Source organism: Triturus cristatus, chromosome 7 (genome assembly GCF_964204655.1).
Source record: "Triturus cristatus chromosome 7, aTriCri1.1, whole genome shotgun sequence".
Lineage (NCBI taxonomy): Eukaryota > Metazoa > Chordata > Amphibia > Caudata > Salamandridae > Triturus > Triturus cristatus.
Window position 1 is genome coordinate 329797117 of NC_140590.1, and position 20772 is coordinate 329817888.

Here is a 20772-nt window from a genome sequence, read left to right on the forward strand (position 1 = left end):
AAAGGAATCACTTATTAAGGCAAATAAATGGGTAAAAACACAATGAGTAAAAACAATGTTATAATGCTAAAGATACAAAATCATTGGGTAAAGGTAGATAAATATAACTTGATGGATGAGACACTGGAAGAGTCGTGGCAATGACCTACCTTTATATCCTCCTCTCTAGTGACATCGCAGCGGACATACAAAACGTTTCCCTGGCCTAAGGGCATCATCTCTGTCTCCAGCTCCTTGGCTGCTTCCTCTGCAAGATGGGAAAAAGACCTGCATCAGTGAAGGATGGAAGGAGCCACAATAATGGAATTGTATTACTAAGCAGACATTTGTAATATCGTGAAAGCAGAGACGACGCATCAACTAGTGCATCTTTCTGCAGTCCAAATGAAATTCAGGATCAACTGTGTGCAGAATAACACACAGCACTCCCATCATGCACAGTAATGTCATTAGATAAACTATATAACAGGAGATACATAGGAATATTACCACATATCTTTATCTTCTCTGCGCATGTCTATCTCACAGAAGGCCCTTCACTGAACCCTGTTACACAAGCAACTCATGCATGGCCCTTCCAGTAAACATCGCATCAGCCCACTTCGCCATAGGACCTCAAGCTCCTTTGGGAGCCTGCAAGCTTGGCAACTGAGCCATTGGCAACTGGTGATAAACCAAACCCCCTTAAGTGCTTCAACTGCATGATCAAGGCATGTAGGCTTCCGGTACAACTGAAGCTTCTCCTTGGTCTCTTTAAACTAGTCCAGGCAGAACGTGTATCAACACCACAAAAGGGAACAGATTCTTCAGAGATGCAAACCCTGGATGGAAGAGTTGGAGGAGCTGGTAACCTCTGGCAGATGCACTGGTTACTTCAAAGGCCTGATGGGCCATATTCACCACCCACTGGAAAAACGATACTGAGGGAAAAGGGAACAGGAATGCGGACTCATGGGATCATGATCAGCAGAGACCTGATCACCAGGTCAAAACCTACCACCACTCTGAGCCCTCAACATGGCTCAATAAAGAACTTGGGCATTATGTTTGATAGTGCCCTTTCCTTTCAACCACAGATCCAGGCCCTGATAGGTTCTTGCTTTGGGATGCTTCTGATGTTGAAAAAATTCCTGCCCCTTTTGTCTGAGTGTTCCAAAAGAATGGTAATCCAAGCGCTACTAACCTCTAAATTGGATTACAATAATGCTCTACCTAGGTCTTCTGCAGTAAATCCTAGGCATACTCCAGGTGGTACAAAACTCGCAGCCTAGTTGCTTCTTAATCTCCCCCCGAAAACACATATGTCCTGCCATCTGGAGGCCCTCGACTCGCTTCCCATAAAAAAAGGATATTGTTTAAATCCATGGTCCTGGTACATAAAGCTCTGCATGGCTCGGGGACCGGCTATCTGAGGAAGAGGATCCATGACTAGGTTCCTTCCAAAGCTTTACGTTCTTCTTCTGAGCATTTGGCTAGAGTTCCAAACATCTGCCGGCTTTTCCTATCTGTGGCTGGTCACATGGAATAAACTCCCTTTGGAGCTACGTACTACGCGTGATCTTTTTACCTTTAAGAAAAAACTAAAGACTTGGTTCTTCCGACAATTTGCATAGGTCATCGCTCCAGGTTCCATGATGTCCGTTTAGTGCTGGGACACTCTTTGAAGTAGATGTGTGCTGTATAAATCTCAATAACATAGCATGTTCAAGACAGTGGTGACGACTCCGCTAAGGCAGAGGAGCGTCGCCCCACTGCTCTCGAAGCAGCAGTTAAAGAAAAAATAAAATGATAATAACTTCTGTTATTCTCACTCGCCGCAGCCGGCTCTCAGGACCGCCCTCGTCTTCCGCTACAATTTTAGGGGCAGGCAGCCCAGATACAGGCTGAGCCTGGGCTCTGTCCCTGTTCCGCAGGGCAGCAACCAGCTCGTACCTCCGCCTCTGCCTGGGCTCGCCAGGCCCTCTCGCGGCATGACTGGACTCACGCCACCACCTGGTGACACAGCACTCAGATTCCCACCTGTGTTCCCGGCCTTGATGTTGGCAATGGACGGCCCAGATCTAGGCCGCGCCGGTCTCCGTCTCTGTCTCCAGATCAGCCAAATCTTCGATGCGTCATGGCCAGCCCTCCAGGGAGCCCCGCGTCACGCTCAGGCCACCAGCACGTCCTTCGCCCAAGCAAGCATGTTTGCTTCCACAGGCGGCTTCCCGGACTCACGAGCGCTTCGCTGCGTCTGGCCATCCTTGTTGGCTGACCAGGCGAGCCCCAGCCCTGGTAATTAACATGAGAAGTGATGGGCTGATGCGGAGCTCAGGGCCCACGCTTCCGACATGTTTGGCTAACAAGCCATACACCAATGGATAGACTTTTCTCTTAATGGTCCAGTCAGAAAGGCATAGTCATCTCACTAGATTCAGAGATGTCACTAACATTACAATGGGCAGTGATGCACTCAGGGTTCATTCACAATTTAGCAGAACTTGGAATTCAGTTGGTAAATACAGAAAACATTCAGTGAACTGCAGGCCCTGCCAGTGTGAAGGACCAGCTGCACCTGAATTATGTTCACCTTTGGCAGCCTTCTGAGATGGCAGAGGGACCCATAGCTGAAGCTCAGTTAAGGGCCATCCCTTGCGGGGCTACTTCTCCCCATAAGATAGACAGGTCTCCAAATTGAGCCTTAGCCTATCAGAGTACATTAATACAGTGTCTCTGAAATACATGTTGTAAACAGCGGAAACCACACACGGAACTGGCCACTAAGCACTGGCAGCTCCAGGCCCGGAACAAAATACCTCAGAGTTTCATTATCACCAAAAAACTGGGAATGTTCAGACACTGACTAAGCCAATTATATAAAATTGGAAATATATATTTAAAAGTGTATATCTATGTTCAAGAAAAATAAAGGGAATGTTAAATACTATTTATGAGAACACGGTAGGTGGTTGATAGAGATTTCTTTTACTAAGGGAATAAAACACTAGGCACCTAGATAACAAAGGGATGGCATTATTGGAGGATCTGAGAGCGGAGGCGTGATTAGGAGACACTGATCGGGGCACTTACCTTTTGCACAAAATACGACCTTTGCTCCATGCCGCACTGAAAAGGAAATACAAAGAAATAATGTTTAACATCATTAAGAGTGTAAGATTCTCTTCTAATAAAACACACATTTCGTTACAGCTTAAAAAGGAGGAAGTGGAAAAAAGAGAAGTAGTGAAGGCAAGAGAAAGAACAGGAAAGACAAGAGACCATAGAAACAAAGAGGGCAGAGAAGCATGAGAAAAAATGGGAAGTGAACAAAATGAAAGGAAGGAGTCAGATATACAGAGACGGAGAATCGTAGAAAGGGACAGGTAGACGGAGGAGAGAGAAATGGAGATGAAAAGCCATAAAGATAGGCAAAACGTTGAAACAGAGGAGGAATTAGTAGAAAAAGAAAGACAGAGAAAGCAGAGAGGTAGAGAGACAGAAAGACAAGACAGGTACACCTCTCTACAATCCACAAATGCTAAAGCCGTTGAGAGTACCCTAGAACATGTGTCTCCAGCCAGTAGTGCAGGACATAATGGTACCCCATCAGCTGCTAGTGAGATGCTCAAAGTCATGGACTTTGGCTACAGAGGGACTCGGGCACAGCAGGTATCAGCATCAGTGCTGCTCAGTATTAAAACCTCAGGGTGACAGCACTGTAGGTAAGGGGCGAGCCATCCTCAATACACTCATACGCACAGTGTAATGGACAAGCAGGAAAGGGACAAGCTGGGTTTGGGTACTTTCAGGCGAGTGCATCCTGAAAGTGCACTTATATGGGCTTTGGGCCGCTGTATTATATACCCAAGTATCAAGGAACGGGTGCTGTTAGAATAGTAAAGGCGCACCCCAATTACGGGCAACATTCTAAAGCGGGAACGTGGGAGTGGGGGTTGGAAACAAAACAGGGAGAATGTGTATTTCTCATCGACTTCTATTGGAGGAGAGAAAATGTCATGTGGGAGACAGCTCAAATAAAACCATGTTTTGCTTTAAAAACCGCGAGTCTCCCACCTGAATCGGGCCAGTTGGCTTGTATGGTCTTGTATACATCAGTCTGCTATGCCAACAACTCCAGACATCTGGGAATAAAAGGCTAAAAGCGCTGATGCTCGAAAGTTAGAAAATACTTGCATGAAAATAGTTTTTTTTTTTTGGGAAACCTTTATTACAAAGTTCAAGAGATATACAAGTATGGGCCTACAACCTTCAGGCTGGCCGCTAGTAGACAGTGAGACCATGAAACACATTCATAAACACAAGCAGCAAGCAGTAAAAATTCCCACAGATCAAAAATATCATTTGCGGCCACATTGCCCACACATCCCAAATGGCGGTTTCATTTGAAATGAAAAACGAAAAACAAACCCACAAGGCGGCAAAAGTCTAGGCAACAGTATGTGCTCCCCTCGGGAGGGCTCTACCAACCTACAAGAATAGGAGGGGGGGAAGGGCAGGGGCAGAGACAAAGTGATCACGATAACACAGAATCAAGAGAATGTGCAGACTAGGGAGACAGGGCCGCCGCCAAGTCGGGCGTCAGTGGCGGGGTACAGATCCCGCCGCGATAGGAGTTCCAGGGGCCCCACACCTTTACCCATTTCCCAGGCTTACCTCTCGCCACATACACAACCTTTTCTCGGAACATACACCAATCCATATTTTCCTTCCATACCGAAATCGTGGGTGACCTCTGGGAGCCCCACAATTGTGCTATGTCACGCTTGGCCACCATATATCCCAATGTCACCCACCACGTTTGCGTCACCGTGTAATCAGTCGGCTCCCACACATTCAACAGACACCTCCTAGCCTCGGGGAACAGCGCATCATGCGTGACCGCTTGCAAAACCGCATGCACACCACGCCAGAATCGAGTCACCTCCGGACATTCCCACAAAATGTGGAAGGAAGTCCCTAACATGCCACACCCACGCTTACACATCCCATCCACCGCATATCCCATACGCATCAGGCCCGGTCCCGTAACGTAAACCCTGTGGAGTATTTTGAGCTGGACGAAACGAAGGCGGGCCGGTATGGCCACCTCTTTCGGGGAGGCCACCGCAGATACCCAATCCTCGTCGTCCAGCTCCAATCCATCAGCGACCCATGCCTCACGGAGGGCGGCCAGCAGTCCCGAGCGATCGTTGATGAGCTTTTTATAGATCAATGAGATAGTGCCATCCGGTACATGCCCGTCAAGCACTCTATCTTCCAAAGGGGAGCACTCCGGGATGGACGCGACCTCCGGGAACACGGAAGACAACGCGTGGCGAACCTGTACATACCGGAAGTACTCCCTGTCATGCAACTGGTATTCCGCTTTCAGCACATCAAATGTTTTAAATCCCCCCTTCGTCCAAAGATCGCCCACCCTGCTGATGCCAATCGTGTCCCACTTCTCGAAGCCTTTCGTCGTCCACAAACAACCCAGTCGCTCAGAAGCATACAATGGCGTCGCCCGGGTCAACCGATCCTTCCACCCCATCGCCGAGTTTGCCGCATGCCACACCCGTACCGCGACCCGTGTCGGACCCGTCAAACGTGCATCGAGCAATCTAGAGTAGAGCGCACGATTGTAGTCGCCACCCGGCAACAACAATTTGTCCATTTCAAAAGCCGGATTAAGGGCGGGCCCATAAAGCCCGTGGTTTATCGCAGCCAGCTGGGAGGCCCAGTAATAACGTTTGATGTCGGGGAGGGCGACCCCCCCCATCGTACCACGGGAGCGTCAGCTTCGCGAGGGCGATCCGCGGCCTCCCATCCCAAAACAGTTGGCGTTGCAGACCCTCCACCTCCCGAAAGTAACTAGCCGGAACGACATCCATCGTGTTTTGTAAGGCATATAAAAACCGTGGCAACGACATCATCTTAAACAGCGCCGCCCGGCCGAGCGGCGAGAGCGGCAAGCGCCTCCAACGCGCCACATCCACCTTCAAACGTTGGAGGGGGGGGGGGGAGTAGGTTCTGTGTGTATCGGGCCGCAGAGTCCAGGGTGATAAAAATACCCAGATACTTAAATCCCTGTTGAGCAACCTGGATAGGACAACCCCGCGGGAGGATAGGAGCCTCCCCTGAGAGGACATATACACAGGACTTAGCCCAGTTGATGACTAGGCCTGAGTTCCGGCCAAAGGAATACAGCACATCCACTAACACAATCAACGATTCACGCGGGGAAGCAAGATACAAAAGAATATCGTCCGCGTAGAGAGAGACTCTATCCTCATACTCAGGAGTCCATCGGAGACCGCGAATCGAAGGGTGCCACCGCAGCCACTTCGCCAGGGGCTCCAAGGCGAGCGCAAAGAGGAGAGGCGACAGCGGGCAACCCTGTCGCATGCCTCTACCCAATTCGAAAGGAGCCGATACTCTACCATTCACCACCACATGGGCTAGCGGTCCGGAATACAACAATTTCACCCAGCCAATGAATCCCGGGCCAAACCCAAACTTCTCCAGCGTCGCCCAAATATATGGCCACTCAAGCGTGTCGAATGCCATAGTGGCGTCCAGGGACGCCAAAATGGCTGGCTCACGTATGAACGGAGCCCTCGAGAGCACCCCATGCAAACGCCGCAGGTTAAGCGCGGTGTTGCGATGAGGGATAAAACCGGACTGGTCCTGATGGATCAGATCGCACACCACGCTGACCAGCCGATTAGACAGCACCTTGGCCAGAATTTTCGGTTCCGCATTCAAAAGCGAAATGGGCCTGTAAGAAGTGACCCGATCACGCGGCCTCCCCTCCTTGTGAATAACCACAATAGTGGCTAGACGCTGGTCCAGCGGGAGGGAACCCGCCGCCCGGGCCGCGAGGAACTTATCACGAAGGTGCGGCGCCAATGTATCCGGACGCAATTTGTACAATTCAATGGGAAGGCCATTAGGACCCATGGCCTTGCCAGAGGCGACTGAACGTATGGCCAGGGCGATCTCCTCGGATGTTGGAGTCGCGTCCATCAACGATTTATCCTCCTCCGAAAGGGAAGGCAACGCAATATCGAGCGAGAAGATACCGGGGAATACACCCCGCGGAAATACTCTGCGAAGCAATCAACAATTTCACCCGGATCAGTAACATACACACCCTCCACTCTCTCAACCAGCGGAACAACTCGACTCGCTCTCTCCTTTTTATCCAGCCACGCAATCAGTTTTCCAGCCTTATCACCCATATCATACAGTCGCCCCTGCTGCTCCCTACTCAGGCCCCTGGCCGCTTCGGTGACTAGGGCCTTGTAATCCGCCTGTTTGATCCTAAGAGCATGCAGTTTGTCGTCCGTGACACCACAATCCAGGTCCCCCTCCAACTCAGTTATCTCAGACTCGATACGGGTCACCTCCTCCCGCTCACACCTCTTGGAATGGGAAATGAGGGACAGGGCTTCCCCCCGGAGTACCGTTTTGAACGCCTCCCACAGAGAAACAGCAGACGACACTGATCCCACATTATCTCCAAAATATTGCTCAAGGGATTTAATCAAATCTGCGCGAATTGCGGGATTACGCAGGTACCAGGGGTTGATCAGGACCACCCTCCCCTCCATCCCCGGGACAATATCAAAGTGTAACAAGAGCGGGGAGTGGTCTGAAATACCCCGAGCAAGATACCGCACCTCCCCGACCCTCCCCGCCTGTGCCGCTGGCATCAGAACATAATCAAGTCTCGAAAGACTACCATGAGCCCCGGAATGAAAGGTGTATTGTACCTGCGCAGGATGTTTTAGCCGCCAACAATCCACCAGACCCAGGGTATCTAAGAGGCCAGACAACCAAGTTTGGGCCCGGGGGAGATCCCTGGGTGGGTGACGATCCTCAGTTCCGGAGACCACAGCATTAAAATCCCCTCCAACCACTAGGATCCCCTCCGGCAGCCCAAGAAGAAGGCGCCCCAAATCACCAAAGTAGTCGTCTGCAACCCCGGCGGGACATAAACAGAAACCAAAACAACCACTTTACCCTCCCATCTACCCAACAGAGCCGTATATCGCCCCCTGTCGTCATGGAGCACCTCGTCAACCTCCAGCGGGAGCGAGGTTTTAATCATAATGCCCACACCCCTCGAACCAGAGGTGAAGCCCGAATGAGCCACAAGGCGATAGCCCCGCCTATTCATAGCACAGAAGGAATTACCAATAAGGTGTGTTTCTTGCAAGAACACAATGTCAGGTGAAATCCGTTTTAAAAACTGCAGGACCACCCCCCGTTTTATCCTGTCCCCCAGTCCGTTAACATTCCAGGAAAGAAGTCTCAGTCCCCTACCCCCCATCACAGCCAAAACCAATCAGTCCCCTCCCAGAGAGCACCTTGAATAGAACACAACAATACGTCTGCCTTGTGGTACAAACAAACAATACCCAACCCCAACCCAACATTCCAAACAAAACTCCCCCCTCCCTGCACCCCTGCATGAGCCCAAACAGCCCCCCCAACTTGCAGTGTGCCTGTCGCCCCTGCATGAACTAAACTACAAAGACCCCCTAGAGGAGGAAAGAGAACCCCCTCGAGACACACCACCACCTCCAATGGAGGGGGAGCAAAGCACGACAGTCAAGAGACCCTGAGCACAGCCGAAAAGTGGCATCATCAGGAATTAGCCCCAGTGTCAATACCGCTGGCCCGGTCCAGTGGGCACTCTCCTCCCGCGGCACCCACACCCTCTCGATCATGTCCCCTAGGCAAAGTGTCCAACCAGTCCCCGGCCGTCTCCGGACGGTCAAAGAAATGAGAGCGACCCTCGGACTCCACACGCAGCCTGGCCGGGAAAAGCATGGCGTATTTCAAGTTCATATCTCGGAGCCGCCGCTTGACGTCCATGAAAACCAGCCTCTGCTTCTGGACCGCTTGCGTAAAGTCAGGATAGAAGTTCACCTCCACGTTCTCCAGCTTAAGCGGCCCCTGCACTCTAGAAGCTTGTAAAATCGCATCCCTGTCCCGAAAGTTGAAGATCCGGGCAATAAGAGGCCGCGGGGGAGCTCCGACCTTCGGCTTGCCACCAGGAACTCTATGGACCCTCTCCACCGCAAAGAATTTACTCAAACCTCGAGGCTGCAGACGATTAGAAATCAGATCCTCCACAAAGAGATCCGCCGCCGAATCCTCCAGTCCCTCTGGCACCCCGATAATGCGAACGTTGTTCCTCCGGGCCCGACTCTCGGAATCCTCCAGTCGCCGATCCGAGAGCGCACTGGCCTGCCGGAGCCGACGTACCTCCGTCTGGAGGGCCGCCACCTCAGTCGTGAGGCCCGACGCGGTGTGGGCCAAAGAATCCACCCTGTCATTTGTCTTGGAAAGATCTGCCCTAACAAGGTTAACATCGATGAGGACCGCGTCGAGTTTGTGCGCCAGGGTGTCAAATTGTTGACCCACCGAGGTCTTCATCTCCGCTATGGCGCCCATGACGTCCTGCAAAGTCAGATCCGTCGGCAAATCCGGGGCATCCGCGGGGCACTCAGGAGACTTATGCGACCCACCGGGAGAACCCTTCGGTAGGGTGTAGCGATCCATAATGTTGGCTTGAGTTGCAGCGCCACGCCGGGTCGATTTGGCCTTCGGCCTCTCTCCATCCTGCTTCGTCGCCATCGTCCTGTATCCCGTACACCCACGAGTCCTGCCGCGGAGAGCGAACAATCGAGGCCAAGGACCCCAGAGGTCGCCTCAGAAAGGCAGAGCAGGTCCCCGCAGGGTAGGCAGGGTCTCCCAGCGAGGCAACCACCGCACACAGAAGCGCCGTGATCCCACTCGCGACAATGGCAAGAGGGCTCAAAAGCGAAAGTGAAAGTGTGGGGTACGCGTCTCGCTAGGCTCGTCCCGCCGTTGTTATTCACTTCTCCACCGGATCACCCCCCAACTCAGGTCCGGGGTCAGGAGAGGAGCAGGCCGCAAACTTCACTCGATGCCCATCACGGCACACGGGGTCCGATTGAAATACGGAAAACGGGTACCACCTCGGCTCAGGTTCACCAACACAGTCCCCTCAACCGAATCAGGATGAAGACAGGATAAATGTAGGAGGTCGCGGAGGTCCTCGGGAGCCTCGCACCTACGCGGCCATCTTGGTTACGCGCTAGGCTCCTCCCCGAAAATAGTTATTTTTACAATGCAAAAAGAAAATGTTTATGTGGTGTTCCTCTCTCATTGAAATGCCAATCGCTGTACAGCAACAGGGCCAGAGAATGGTGGATGGTGGACGGTGGAGGGTGCCATTAAAGGAAAAGAGGGCTCGAAGCCTCCTGAATCTGTGGAAGCAGGAGAGACCAAGTGAATAAAAGCTTAGCTGCTAGCAAGAGTGCTTGCTAAAGAGAGCTACAACTTTCATGCAGACGCTTAGGGCATTGCTAAAGTAAGATATGACGTACTTGCAAGCAGATAAGAGCATTACTAAAGTGAGGAAAAGCTAACCATGCAAGAAGGCAAGGGCATTATTACTAATGTTAGCACAAGCTTACCTGAGAGCAGGTAATAAGCACAGCTAAAAAGAGAGCAAAACAAGGTTAGAGCATTGCTAAAATAAATGAAAGGATACTTGCAAGTAGGTAAAGGCATTGCTAAGCAAGTAAAAGCTAAAAAAAGAGTAAAACAAGGTTAGAGCATTGCTAAAATAAAGGATACAGGCAGGCAGGTAAAGGCATGGCTAAGCAAGTAAAAGCTTTCATGCAAGCAGGTGAGTGCATGGTTATGGTCAGCAAAAGTGCACCACCAGGTAGGTCAGGGTATTAGTAAGTGAGTAAAACATAGTTGACAACAGGTGAGATCATTGCTAAAGCGAGTAAAAAGCATACCTGCAAGCTGACGAGTACCTTTAAGTGATTAGAATCTTAACTGAGAGCAGGTGAGTACATTGCTTGTCAAATGTGCAAGCAGGCATGAGCTTTGCTAATAACTTGTTTTTCTTATGGCGCTAAATATTTAACTCTGTCATTTCTAAGCGCTTTAAACAACAGATGTTACTATTACCTAAGACATAGTACTCATTTGAACTGCTTAACAAAGATGGTAGGCCGGGTCTGCTTTAGCAGGACTTGACCTCCAGAAGGCCACATCATTGGTCAGCTTATTTGCAAGGTGGGAAAAGAATAGCTAAGGTGAGTAAAAGCTTGCCTGCAAGATTATTACTAGGCCTAGGCATTTTCTGTTTTTTATATTAGCATAATGTTGTGTAAATTCCTTTTACTAGATTCCGCGTGCTTCCAAAAAAAAATTTGTTTTCTTCGGCTGATGCTTTTTAGTGTAATTTTCACTCGTTCGAGCAGAAACTGTTGACCTGGATATGTGTCGAGGTCGTATTGTATGTGCTGTGTTAGCAACTTTGCGTATGACTTTACACACTGAATGGAAACTATATTGAGCAGGTATCTCGCATGACTTTGGACACAAGGCCATAACTCCCAGTTATTATTTCAATGACCGCCTAAGCATGTTTTGCATAGTATTTGTAATTTCCGCAATAGTTGAAGATAGAAAAAAATGCTTCCCCCTAATAAAGCACATGGGACAACCCCAAGCTGAAGAAACCTGTAAGAAATGTTAAAAGAAGCGCCCTAAACGGAGGCGCACACACGACTTTTAAGAAGTAAGACCGAACACGGCTTCAGACTGAAATACTTAAGAGTATTTCATACGTGCTTAGGTGGTTCCAGAAGCGGCTGCTGTCAATTTGTTTGTATTGTTTTTTTCAACTATTACCCCCAAGTATCCCGACACACACCTCTGACTGACCCCACTAATGGACCTTCCAAGTCACAGATTTCTGAGCAACTACATATAATATTATTTGGGTGTTGACATTTCGGTATGCACTAAATAGCATATTTTATTATTTTTCAAATTACTATATAGTTGGCAAACATACATTGTTAACTAACATCTGACACACACACACACACACACACACACACACACACACACACGCACTTAAACGTACCATTTACAGTTTATCAGTCCGATTTTCAACATACCTAGCGCAATGAAAGCATTACAACCAGGAAATATCAAACTATTAGTTAGGTTTTAATTTTGTGAATGTAAATTTCCAAACTAAAGTCATTTTTTAACTTGAATCATCATTTTACAAACACAACGCGCACATTTTATCCTTAAATAGATACATTCAAAAAGTGATAACCTGAAGCTCAATATCTCAATTTTGGCTTTACTTTGGCAGAATAATTATTTAAAGCCTATAATTAAGAACAAACATTGGCATAGCCAATAGGCCTCGCCTTTGGGACCTTATAAGTGTTTAGCTATGCAGCATATTTTCCTGGGTGCTGTACCACAAGAGATTGAAGAGCGAGAAATAGTCAATTACAGGGAAAGGGAAGAGAGAAAGGTAGAGAAAAACTGAAATGAAGAGAAAGAGTTTGTGGGAGAAGGAAAGTGTCAGGTGGGACTGATGAGATGCAAAGATGAGAAGTGTCCCATAATATGTGTAACACCACCAACCAGGCCTGACTTTCCTCAAACACAAATTGCATTATGGGACTTGTAGTCCCACTATTACACCGGGAGGCTTGCAACTACAAGCCAGGCAATACAAAATCATGGGTTATTTTTTTTTTTTAAACGGATTGGGTCAGGAAGAGTAGGAAGGCGGTCTCATTTATGGACGCCCTTTCTGCATTTACACCTTGATCTTTGGCTTGGTTAATCAGACAGTGACTGCAGCTGCCCTTTGCCTGGATTCTCACTTCAATGCCACCCCAAGCTTCCGCCAGAATGTGTATGCCGAGGTGGTACAGTTATGATAGTGCCAGGGTCATCTGTTAACGAGCATAAACATATTGAAACTTGTAACTTCTCCTCATACATAGAGTTTTGTTTAAAGCACATTAACCCCGTGACCTGAAATACTTTACTGAAGCAGGGCCAGACAAGTGCCCAGTGGGAAGACAATGGCCTAATTTACTCGGACAAACTCCGTCTGTCAGATGTCGGATCCAGTTTGCAAACATAATCTTCCAGTTAAAGTTCTGTTTAAAAGACTGGCGGTAAGAACCAGCAGGAGCTAGGCATTCAAACAAAGTCTTCGTCAACTGCGCACAGTGCACCAAGTGCAAGATTTGTTACACATAAATGTGTTCCAGTTAGCAACAAAATATCCCGTGGAGAAAAAGAACTATACATAAATGCATGCTTTCCTCTGACACCACACAGGGTTTCTAGTGTAGACCGGAGGTTCATGCTCTAAAAATTAGAAGCTACATCGATGATTTCGTTTTGCAGACAAATAAATCATGTTTAACGGATATAAAATTTAATATTTGAAAATGAGGTAGTAAAGATGATGTCCTTTCCTGGCAGACAATACAATCAAGCAGCCGCAAAAGTGAACGCAACCGCCATCTGTTTCCAATTAACATGACCGCGAGACAGGCAAATGTATAATTGGAAACAGATGGCGCAGCTGCTCGCTCCCGCAAGGTAGACGCCATACATGCATGAGTGCTCATTAGAAACAGTGCGGTACATGCACGAGTTTCTCAAAAAGTCCCGAGTGATTCCAAGAGGTCACTCCTAAGCAACGCTTGTGCGCTGTCTAGGCGAGACCTAAAAACTATCAATGTAATAATGTGCAACCACAGTATGTTTGTTACTCGGGGAGAGAATTGGAGATGATACAGTGGCTTGCCAAGTCCTCTAATCCTGCACACACATTCTAATAAAGCAGCACTTTTATAGTTAGTACAATGTGCAAAGATCCCACCAAAAAGGAGAAAAAGAAAACAGGACATGCAAATAGAGATCTGTTGACTGGGTCCATTTAGATTTTGCCAATGAACACAGTTTTCAATCCTCTGTCTGCGGCCTGCATGCAGGAACCAAGTCCATGGAACTAGTCATCCCCGTATACCGACAACAGAACCCATAGTTGATGTTACAGTAACACAACACTCGGGTATTCTGTGAACACCTGTCATTCATGGAGCTTATATCTTATTTGAAAATGATTTATCTAAAGCAATGAAATTAAATACTATTCAAAACAAATTTCTACATGAGCAACAACATCTCACGATTTCGGCAGAATCCCTAAAAGTTCAACACTTGCAATTCCCCCCTTAGAACTAGGCTTGCCAGAAGATATTGCGGGGTCAGGGTCTTTCACTTTAACAGGAGTTCCAACTGAGGCTTGTTGTTACTGGATTTCTTGATGATCAGATCCTGCTGTGGTTGATGTGGTCTCCCTCTAAATTCCAACAGGCATCCAGAGGTTCCAATCTTAACAAGCCCTCTCCGCTCCTTTGCTGATGTAAATGAGCCTTCCCCTTCTCAATCGCACGGCTGGCCACTGTTTATGGTGGTTTCCGGCAGCTCCAATGGCACCTTGCAGTCTGAGCCAGGAGAGAAGTTTAAAAGCGCTTATGCTTGTATCTAGGCCTCAGATTTCGATAAATGTCATTTTTGAATGGCGTTTCTTGTCTGTGAATAAAAGCCTTGACATATGATCAGATGCGTGTCAGCGGGGTATGTGTCTGGCCTGAGAGAGCACATAAGTAGTCGAGCAGAGGCGTCCAGCGCAGCGGTCAGTGTGGGGCTTGTTGCCTTGGCTGTCTCTCACTTTGCCTTTGCCCATTCCTTTACTGTTCCTTTGCACGTTTCTTGTCCTTAAAATGTATTTTTGTAAAATATTTTATGGTCCTCATTATAAGTGATCCGAATATGTGCCAACACTACCCCAGCCCTGGAGTTACCCTTTCAGGAGTATGGGTAACAGCAATGACGGGGGAAATCCAGCCCAGTACAAGTTGCGTCCGGAAGGGTCTTCAAAAATATTATCGGTGCAGTGGGGGGAGGGGGGAGTTTCAGGGGCAGTGAGGGTCGATGATCCTGGATACGATTCCCTCCATAATCCCTGTATTTCCCTTTGAATGTCACAAGGAGAATTGGGCTGCTTTGAGCATCAGAAACCTGTGTGTGAACGTCCACGGGGCCAGTAACTGTCGTCCACATTGTAGTAGCCAAGAGCCCACTCGTAATGAAAGCCTATGTGCACGGCACATTCAGTGCTCTTAAAGTTGGTTATTTCAAGAAGGCCCTGAGAGTTTAGAAGAAATAAATATATATTTGACATGTCTTTTAAAGATCACGCGTCAAGTGTCTTCTGTGAGGTACGAGCATAGTAAACATATTAGGGGTCACAAGGGTAGCTTAGGAGCAGTAAAGTTACGAGTGCGTAGTCTCCGCACTCGGAGCGGATTCTCCGCACTGCAGTACGTAATACTCGTACGTTACCTTTGTGAATCGGACCCTTAATGTACAATACCGTTCTGTAGGGCTGTTTCTTAATGTCTTGCAAAGACCTGACAAGTGTCAACATTCAGGACAAAAAGACACTTAAGACAAGTTTAAACGACCATGTGCAATGTAATAGGTCTCGCATTTGCGAGATTTTGAGCTATTGGCATTGTAAATGGCAATGCTTTTTATTTATGTTTTAAAAACCTGCAATAATCAAAGGCACTGCCATTTACAATACCAATAAGTCAAAGTTTTGAAAATGTGAGATGCATTGCATTGCAAACGCTTGTTAGTATAGGAAACGGTTTTGCATCAAACGATTATTAAACACTGCTGCTTGTACATGGGCGTCCGCAGACATTTTTCCAGGTGGGGGCTAACCTGGCAAATGAAGGGGCGTGGCTAATGTTAATCAATAGGGGCGGGGTTAAAATAGCAGACAATCAGGATCGGGTAATGCTCAGGCCAAGCTGAGAAAAACAAGCATTGGCATAGCCAATAGGTCTCGCCTTTGGGACCTTATAAGTATTTAGTTATGCTCCCGAAGGCGAGACCTATTGGCTATGCCAAGGCTTGTTGTTATATCTGGGCATGTTGAGAGGCTAGGGGACTGGGTCTCGATGTCGGGTTGGGAGCACAGCAATGACCTACTCAATTTGAATGCATAGGTAATACAACCGGAAGCGTGAAATGAAACGTTCACTAACAGGAATAACAGAAAGGTAGAAAGATAGGCTGGTTAGAAAGGTAAGGAGGGGTAGAGGCAGGCATGGTGGTGAGGGGAGAAACAGATGCATGCTAGGAGAGCGCTGTGAGGGAGGGAGGCGAAATGGGAAGAGGCACTGAAAGGTGGGTCGGGTAAAGACCGTAGTAAGGCAAACAGAAGGGTAGCGAGGGGTGAAGGGTAGACAAAGAAGTGAGGTGTAGAAGAAAAAGAATCAGGAGCAGAGACAGGTAAATCAAAGATGGAGAGGGGAGAATAACGCAGTCGTAGAACGTGAGAGGGCCAGGTAGAGAGAGGGAGAGGTGTGTCAGAGACAGGTAGACACAGCCGAGGAAGAGGGAATAATAAAGACTGAGGTAGACAGGTGAGGTAGAGGGGTGCTTTGATTTAAAGGAAGTGCAGAGATGTGTCAGAGAGATGTTACTGAAGAGGAAAAGAAGTAGAGGTATTGAGAAAGGAGTAAGGTAGTAAAAGAAGTAAGGGGGGTGAACAGAGGTAGAACGAGTGGAAGGGGAGAGAACACGTAGAAGCTGAATGGCAGGGTAAAGTGAGCGATCAGGCAGTACGTGTGAGGAGTGTGATACAGGGGGATATGTGGCAGTGAGTGCAAGGTGTGGGGTACAGAGGGATATAAGGCAGTGAGAGAGAGGTGTGGGGTACAGAGGGATTTTAGGCAGTGAGTGCAGGGAGTGGGGTACAGAGGAATATAAGGCAGTGAAACACAGGGTCGGGACGTCCTGCCAGAAATGATAGGGTGCATACTGGCAGATAGATATGTTATTGACACAAGACTGTGTACGTTTTAGTGGGATCTGAAATCCGGGCTATGCTGTAACCTCAATTTTTGACTTGGGAGAATAATGCATCGACCTCCCCCCCCTCGAACTTCATTCAGAAGACCCCTTGCTCTCAGGCTACACAGTGTTAAAAGGAGGTCAAGCGCCCCTCCTTGCTCCCCCCCCCCCCCTGTGGACGCCCCCGTGCTTGTATTAAGGCCAGCGTCTTCCCTCGTCTCATTAAACAGGGCAGTTCCTGTGACGTGCACATCGGCTCCTCAAGGCTAGCGGACGAGGCGCTTGTCAGGGGAGGTGGCGTTCAAAATTGCTTTCTTCTCTTAGTTAGAATAAAGCACCAGAAGCTTTTTCGCAATATATGAATATTTTGGTTTTCACTTTTGATTAAAATATACTTTCCAAGAGAGAGTTCGATGTATGAAGCAGACCATTGGGTGGCAGCGTTGCATTATTTTGTATCTAGTTTTCACGCATTGTAATGAGAATGCCTCATTTCAATAACCAAGATTTTATATAAATCCGGAAATAATAATTTATAGATCGTTATATGTCAAATGTGTGCGCTGCTAATCATCCGTTCTAATCTATCTTAAATTAATTTTTAGTGCATTTGACCTTATGAATATGTTGCAGGGTCACGGTGGGAAACAAACTTCAGGCCAATAAACCGAAGGTCACTTGGGGGTATCGAGAGGAGGGGTGATATTTACGCAAAGCAAACTTATCTATTGTCAGTGTTAAAAATACACTAGCGACTAAAGTAGCAACTAGAAGCAGAGACACGGCACCTAATCTAATTACTTAGACGATCATAAGTATCTTGACTTGGTCATCCAGTCGACGTTTTTGCTTTTCTTTGTGTTACTTCTAGTCTTGATTATCCCATTTTGAAATAAGGACTACAAGTCCCAGAATGCAAAGTGAAAAGCTGCACTAGATAAGCTACTTAAAAATGGGCCAAACAAACGAACTCAATGATGAAAGCGGGACAAAAATATAAATAAATAAATAAATAACGCGCACTCGGAGATATAGAGCATAGTTTTAGAGGCTTGTCATCAATCGTGCTCTTTACAGGTCTGTTTTCAATGCGCTTGAAATCGAAAGCCAGGGGAGTTGTTGTGCGACCACAGAGCCTTCCCATGCTGCCTCCAGAGCAAAAGAAAACAAGCAGTGTCCCACGAGTGGTGCAAGCAAAGCGGGTGCCCTTGCAGGAAAGCATGTCGTGCCTACAGCAGAAGAAACTCATTAAAGAAAATAGTGCTCACAGGCTGCAAATAACACATAGTATGTACTAACAGAAGTAAAGGGGCCGTCCTCATGGGAGGGTACAAATGAAGACAAGGCAGTACCAAGGAGTGACTAACAAGCCTGTTAACAAATCAGAATCCAGCATTTACCAAGGACAATGACACAAGCCAATTAAAAATATGGGCGGAGAGTAGGCGGCGCTTCAAGTTCATACTCTAATACAGCATGCCTGGCAGAGCAGCGCATGCGCTACCCAGGCTCGACCTAAAAAACGACTTGGAAGAACAGATTTTTATAGACGCAAGTTTTATTTGTTACAAAATGCGTATAGTTGTAGGCTGGTCTTCCGCTGCATCAAAATTGTATATATTTACCATAAACTATTTTACTTTGCGAGGTAGAAAGGAGAGAATTAATAAAAAGGTGCTCTTATGCTACGATGCAAGTTTTTGATATTACAGAATTATATTTTTTCTACAGCCTTCTGTATCAATTTCCGTTAACAAGCCAAAAGAGAGAGAAAAAGAAAAATGTCACACACACGGGAGCATAATTTGCAACCAATCACATAATATGGAACCTAATTGGCCTTTTGTGCCATATAATTTGCCCATCCTTTGCTTCTTAATGTAGTGGCTCTGATCAGATCTAGCTAGATACATCGTCGTGTTTTGTCTGTCGCTGCTTCTATGAATATCTTTTTTGCTTGTAGACAAAGACTCACTCAGTTCTGTGCATTAGGACAAAGCCAGGAAAGTACCACGGTTTTCTGGTTGTTTAACAGTTCTAATTCATTTGTACTTAAAAGCTGAAAACACATCCTTTAAGCACTAGCAGCTTTTTGAGGGCACAGCTCATACATAGCCTACTAGTGGCCCTTTGTCCTGTAAGCAGAAGGATAAGGGACATGAGAAGCTGTCACTCATCAGGCTGCCTGCTTGGGTAGGTCATCAGTGGTCCTAGAAGCATACAAACCTCTTTCATAAGATCCCTCCACGAGGTCTAGGTCAGAGATATGATAAAGCTATAACTAATGTGCATGGCATTCTAATGATTGTCAGCCCCCCCGACCAATCAATAGATATTGCAGCTCCACATGCCCAGTCAATGCCTACACTCGCCCAAAAACCACCAAATTTGAATTTAAAGGTTCCTACCTATTGGGAATTGAAGGGCGAATGTAGTGATTAGGTCGCTGGTGCCACAGCATGATAAGAAGGGAGAATATGCACTGTGCGTTTGCAACTGTTGGTTCCCTTGTATGAAGTGATGCATAAGCACACGGAGGCAGGGCAGGATCCTCCATTTCCCCTAGCTTGCACAGAGGAGCGTGTTGGCGTGTAAGGGCAGGAGCTGGCTATCAGTACGCAGAGAGTGGGTGTGAATGTGCAGGTGGGTGGTTGGGAATACCTTGAGTCTGGGATTAAAAAAAAAAAGGATGCCTCAGAGGACCAGTGCCTTGTGCCCTATGGAGAGCACCCTTGGAAAGAACCCAGCCAGGCAAGAGCCTCCAGGATGTGGTCAGGTCAGAGCCTATTCTGAGCCACAGGAGGATTCCTCTGGGGGATCCTGGTCCTCCCAAAAATTCAAAGTACACAGTAGACAGGAACCACTGTTTACAGACACCTAGAATTTAGGAGGACGAACAGTGAATCATTGCACGGGATCCCCGCTGTAATGCAGCCTAGTGCGAGCCTTGGCGCAGGACAATACCCTACCTATGCCTGGGGCGTGTGAGGGCTCAAGCTCTGCATGGGCTGCCACACAACAAGGTTCTTTATTTCCAGTCAAGTGCTCCAGCCAAGGGATGTCCAAGGGCCAGATGCGAAGACAGGCGGAGGGCGAGCACGAATAAGAACACAGGACCATCAAGCCTAGCCGTGCTCCCACTATATTGTTGGCCCTGAGGCAGCGATTACCTTCTTGGAGTTGATGCACCACTTATTTTGGTATTTTGTTTGGGGCAATTTGGGGATGGTTGGTCTTTGCCATTTTATGGCTTCTTCTATTTTTCTGGTGGAAGGATTGGTCTATGTTGATGGTGTGAGCGTGATGTGTGTGCCAAGACACATTACGCAGCCAGGTTGATTTTTAAACTACCCAGATATACAAGGGCTGCTCCCCTGCTGCAGAAACTTAATTGGCTTCCTATCAAGCAAAGGACCAAATTTAAGGGACTTTGTATCACCCATAAGGCCCTACATGGTCAAGCCCCAAGGTACATCAAAGAGCGCCTTATGTAATATGTTCCAAGCTGCTCTTTAAGATCCTCCGCGGCGAACCAACTATCTTGCTCGGGGTTTAACCTTACGAAAAAAGGAGGAGGGCGGGCCTTCTCGGTTTTCATCCCACAACTATGGAATAGGCTTCCATTCCATCTTCGATCCGGAAAGGCCCTCCTACCATTTAGGAAGAACCTGAAGACCCTCCTCTTTATTGAAGCCTGGGCTTAATTCCATTCAGTCAAGGGCCATATTCACCTGGGGGCACATTAGCTTTCTTCTCACAGCGCTTAGAGATCTGCCGGTATTAAGCACTTTATAAGTCACAATTAACATTAATCTGAGCTTGGGGTCAGACTTGTCATGGGCTCGTCACTGGAATGTGTGGGAATTTATTGTTATGGTTAGACAGCTCACGTTCCGTAGGTCCATGTGTCAGTAGTTCATCCAGACCAAGATTTAACCTTGCATCATGGACCTTGTAGTCCTGTTTGTC

The 20772-nt window shown here is 47.6% G+C and overlaps 1 protein-coding gene across 2 annotated transcripts in view; it reads right to left on the reverse strand.

Moving 5' to 3' along the window:
- The window catches only part of HSD17B14 (hydroxysteroid 17-beta dehydrogenase 14), a 128298-nt gene that overhangs the window by 80066 nt on the left and 27460 nt on the right, over positions 1 to 20772 (reverse strand). For both annotated transcript variants that reach the window (XM_085616434.1, XM_085616435.1), the window contains exons 2-3: positions 3070 to 3105; positions 150 to 247 (exon numbers count right to left, since the gene is read on the reverse strand). In XM_085616434.1, coding sequence (XP_085472560.1) covers positions 150 to 247; positions 3070 to 3105 — 134 coding nt within the window. The remainder of the gene's footprint in view (positions 1 to 149; positions 248 to 3069; positions 3106 to 20772) is intronic.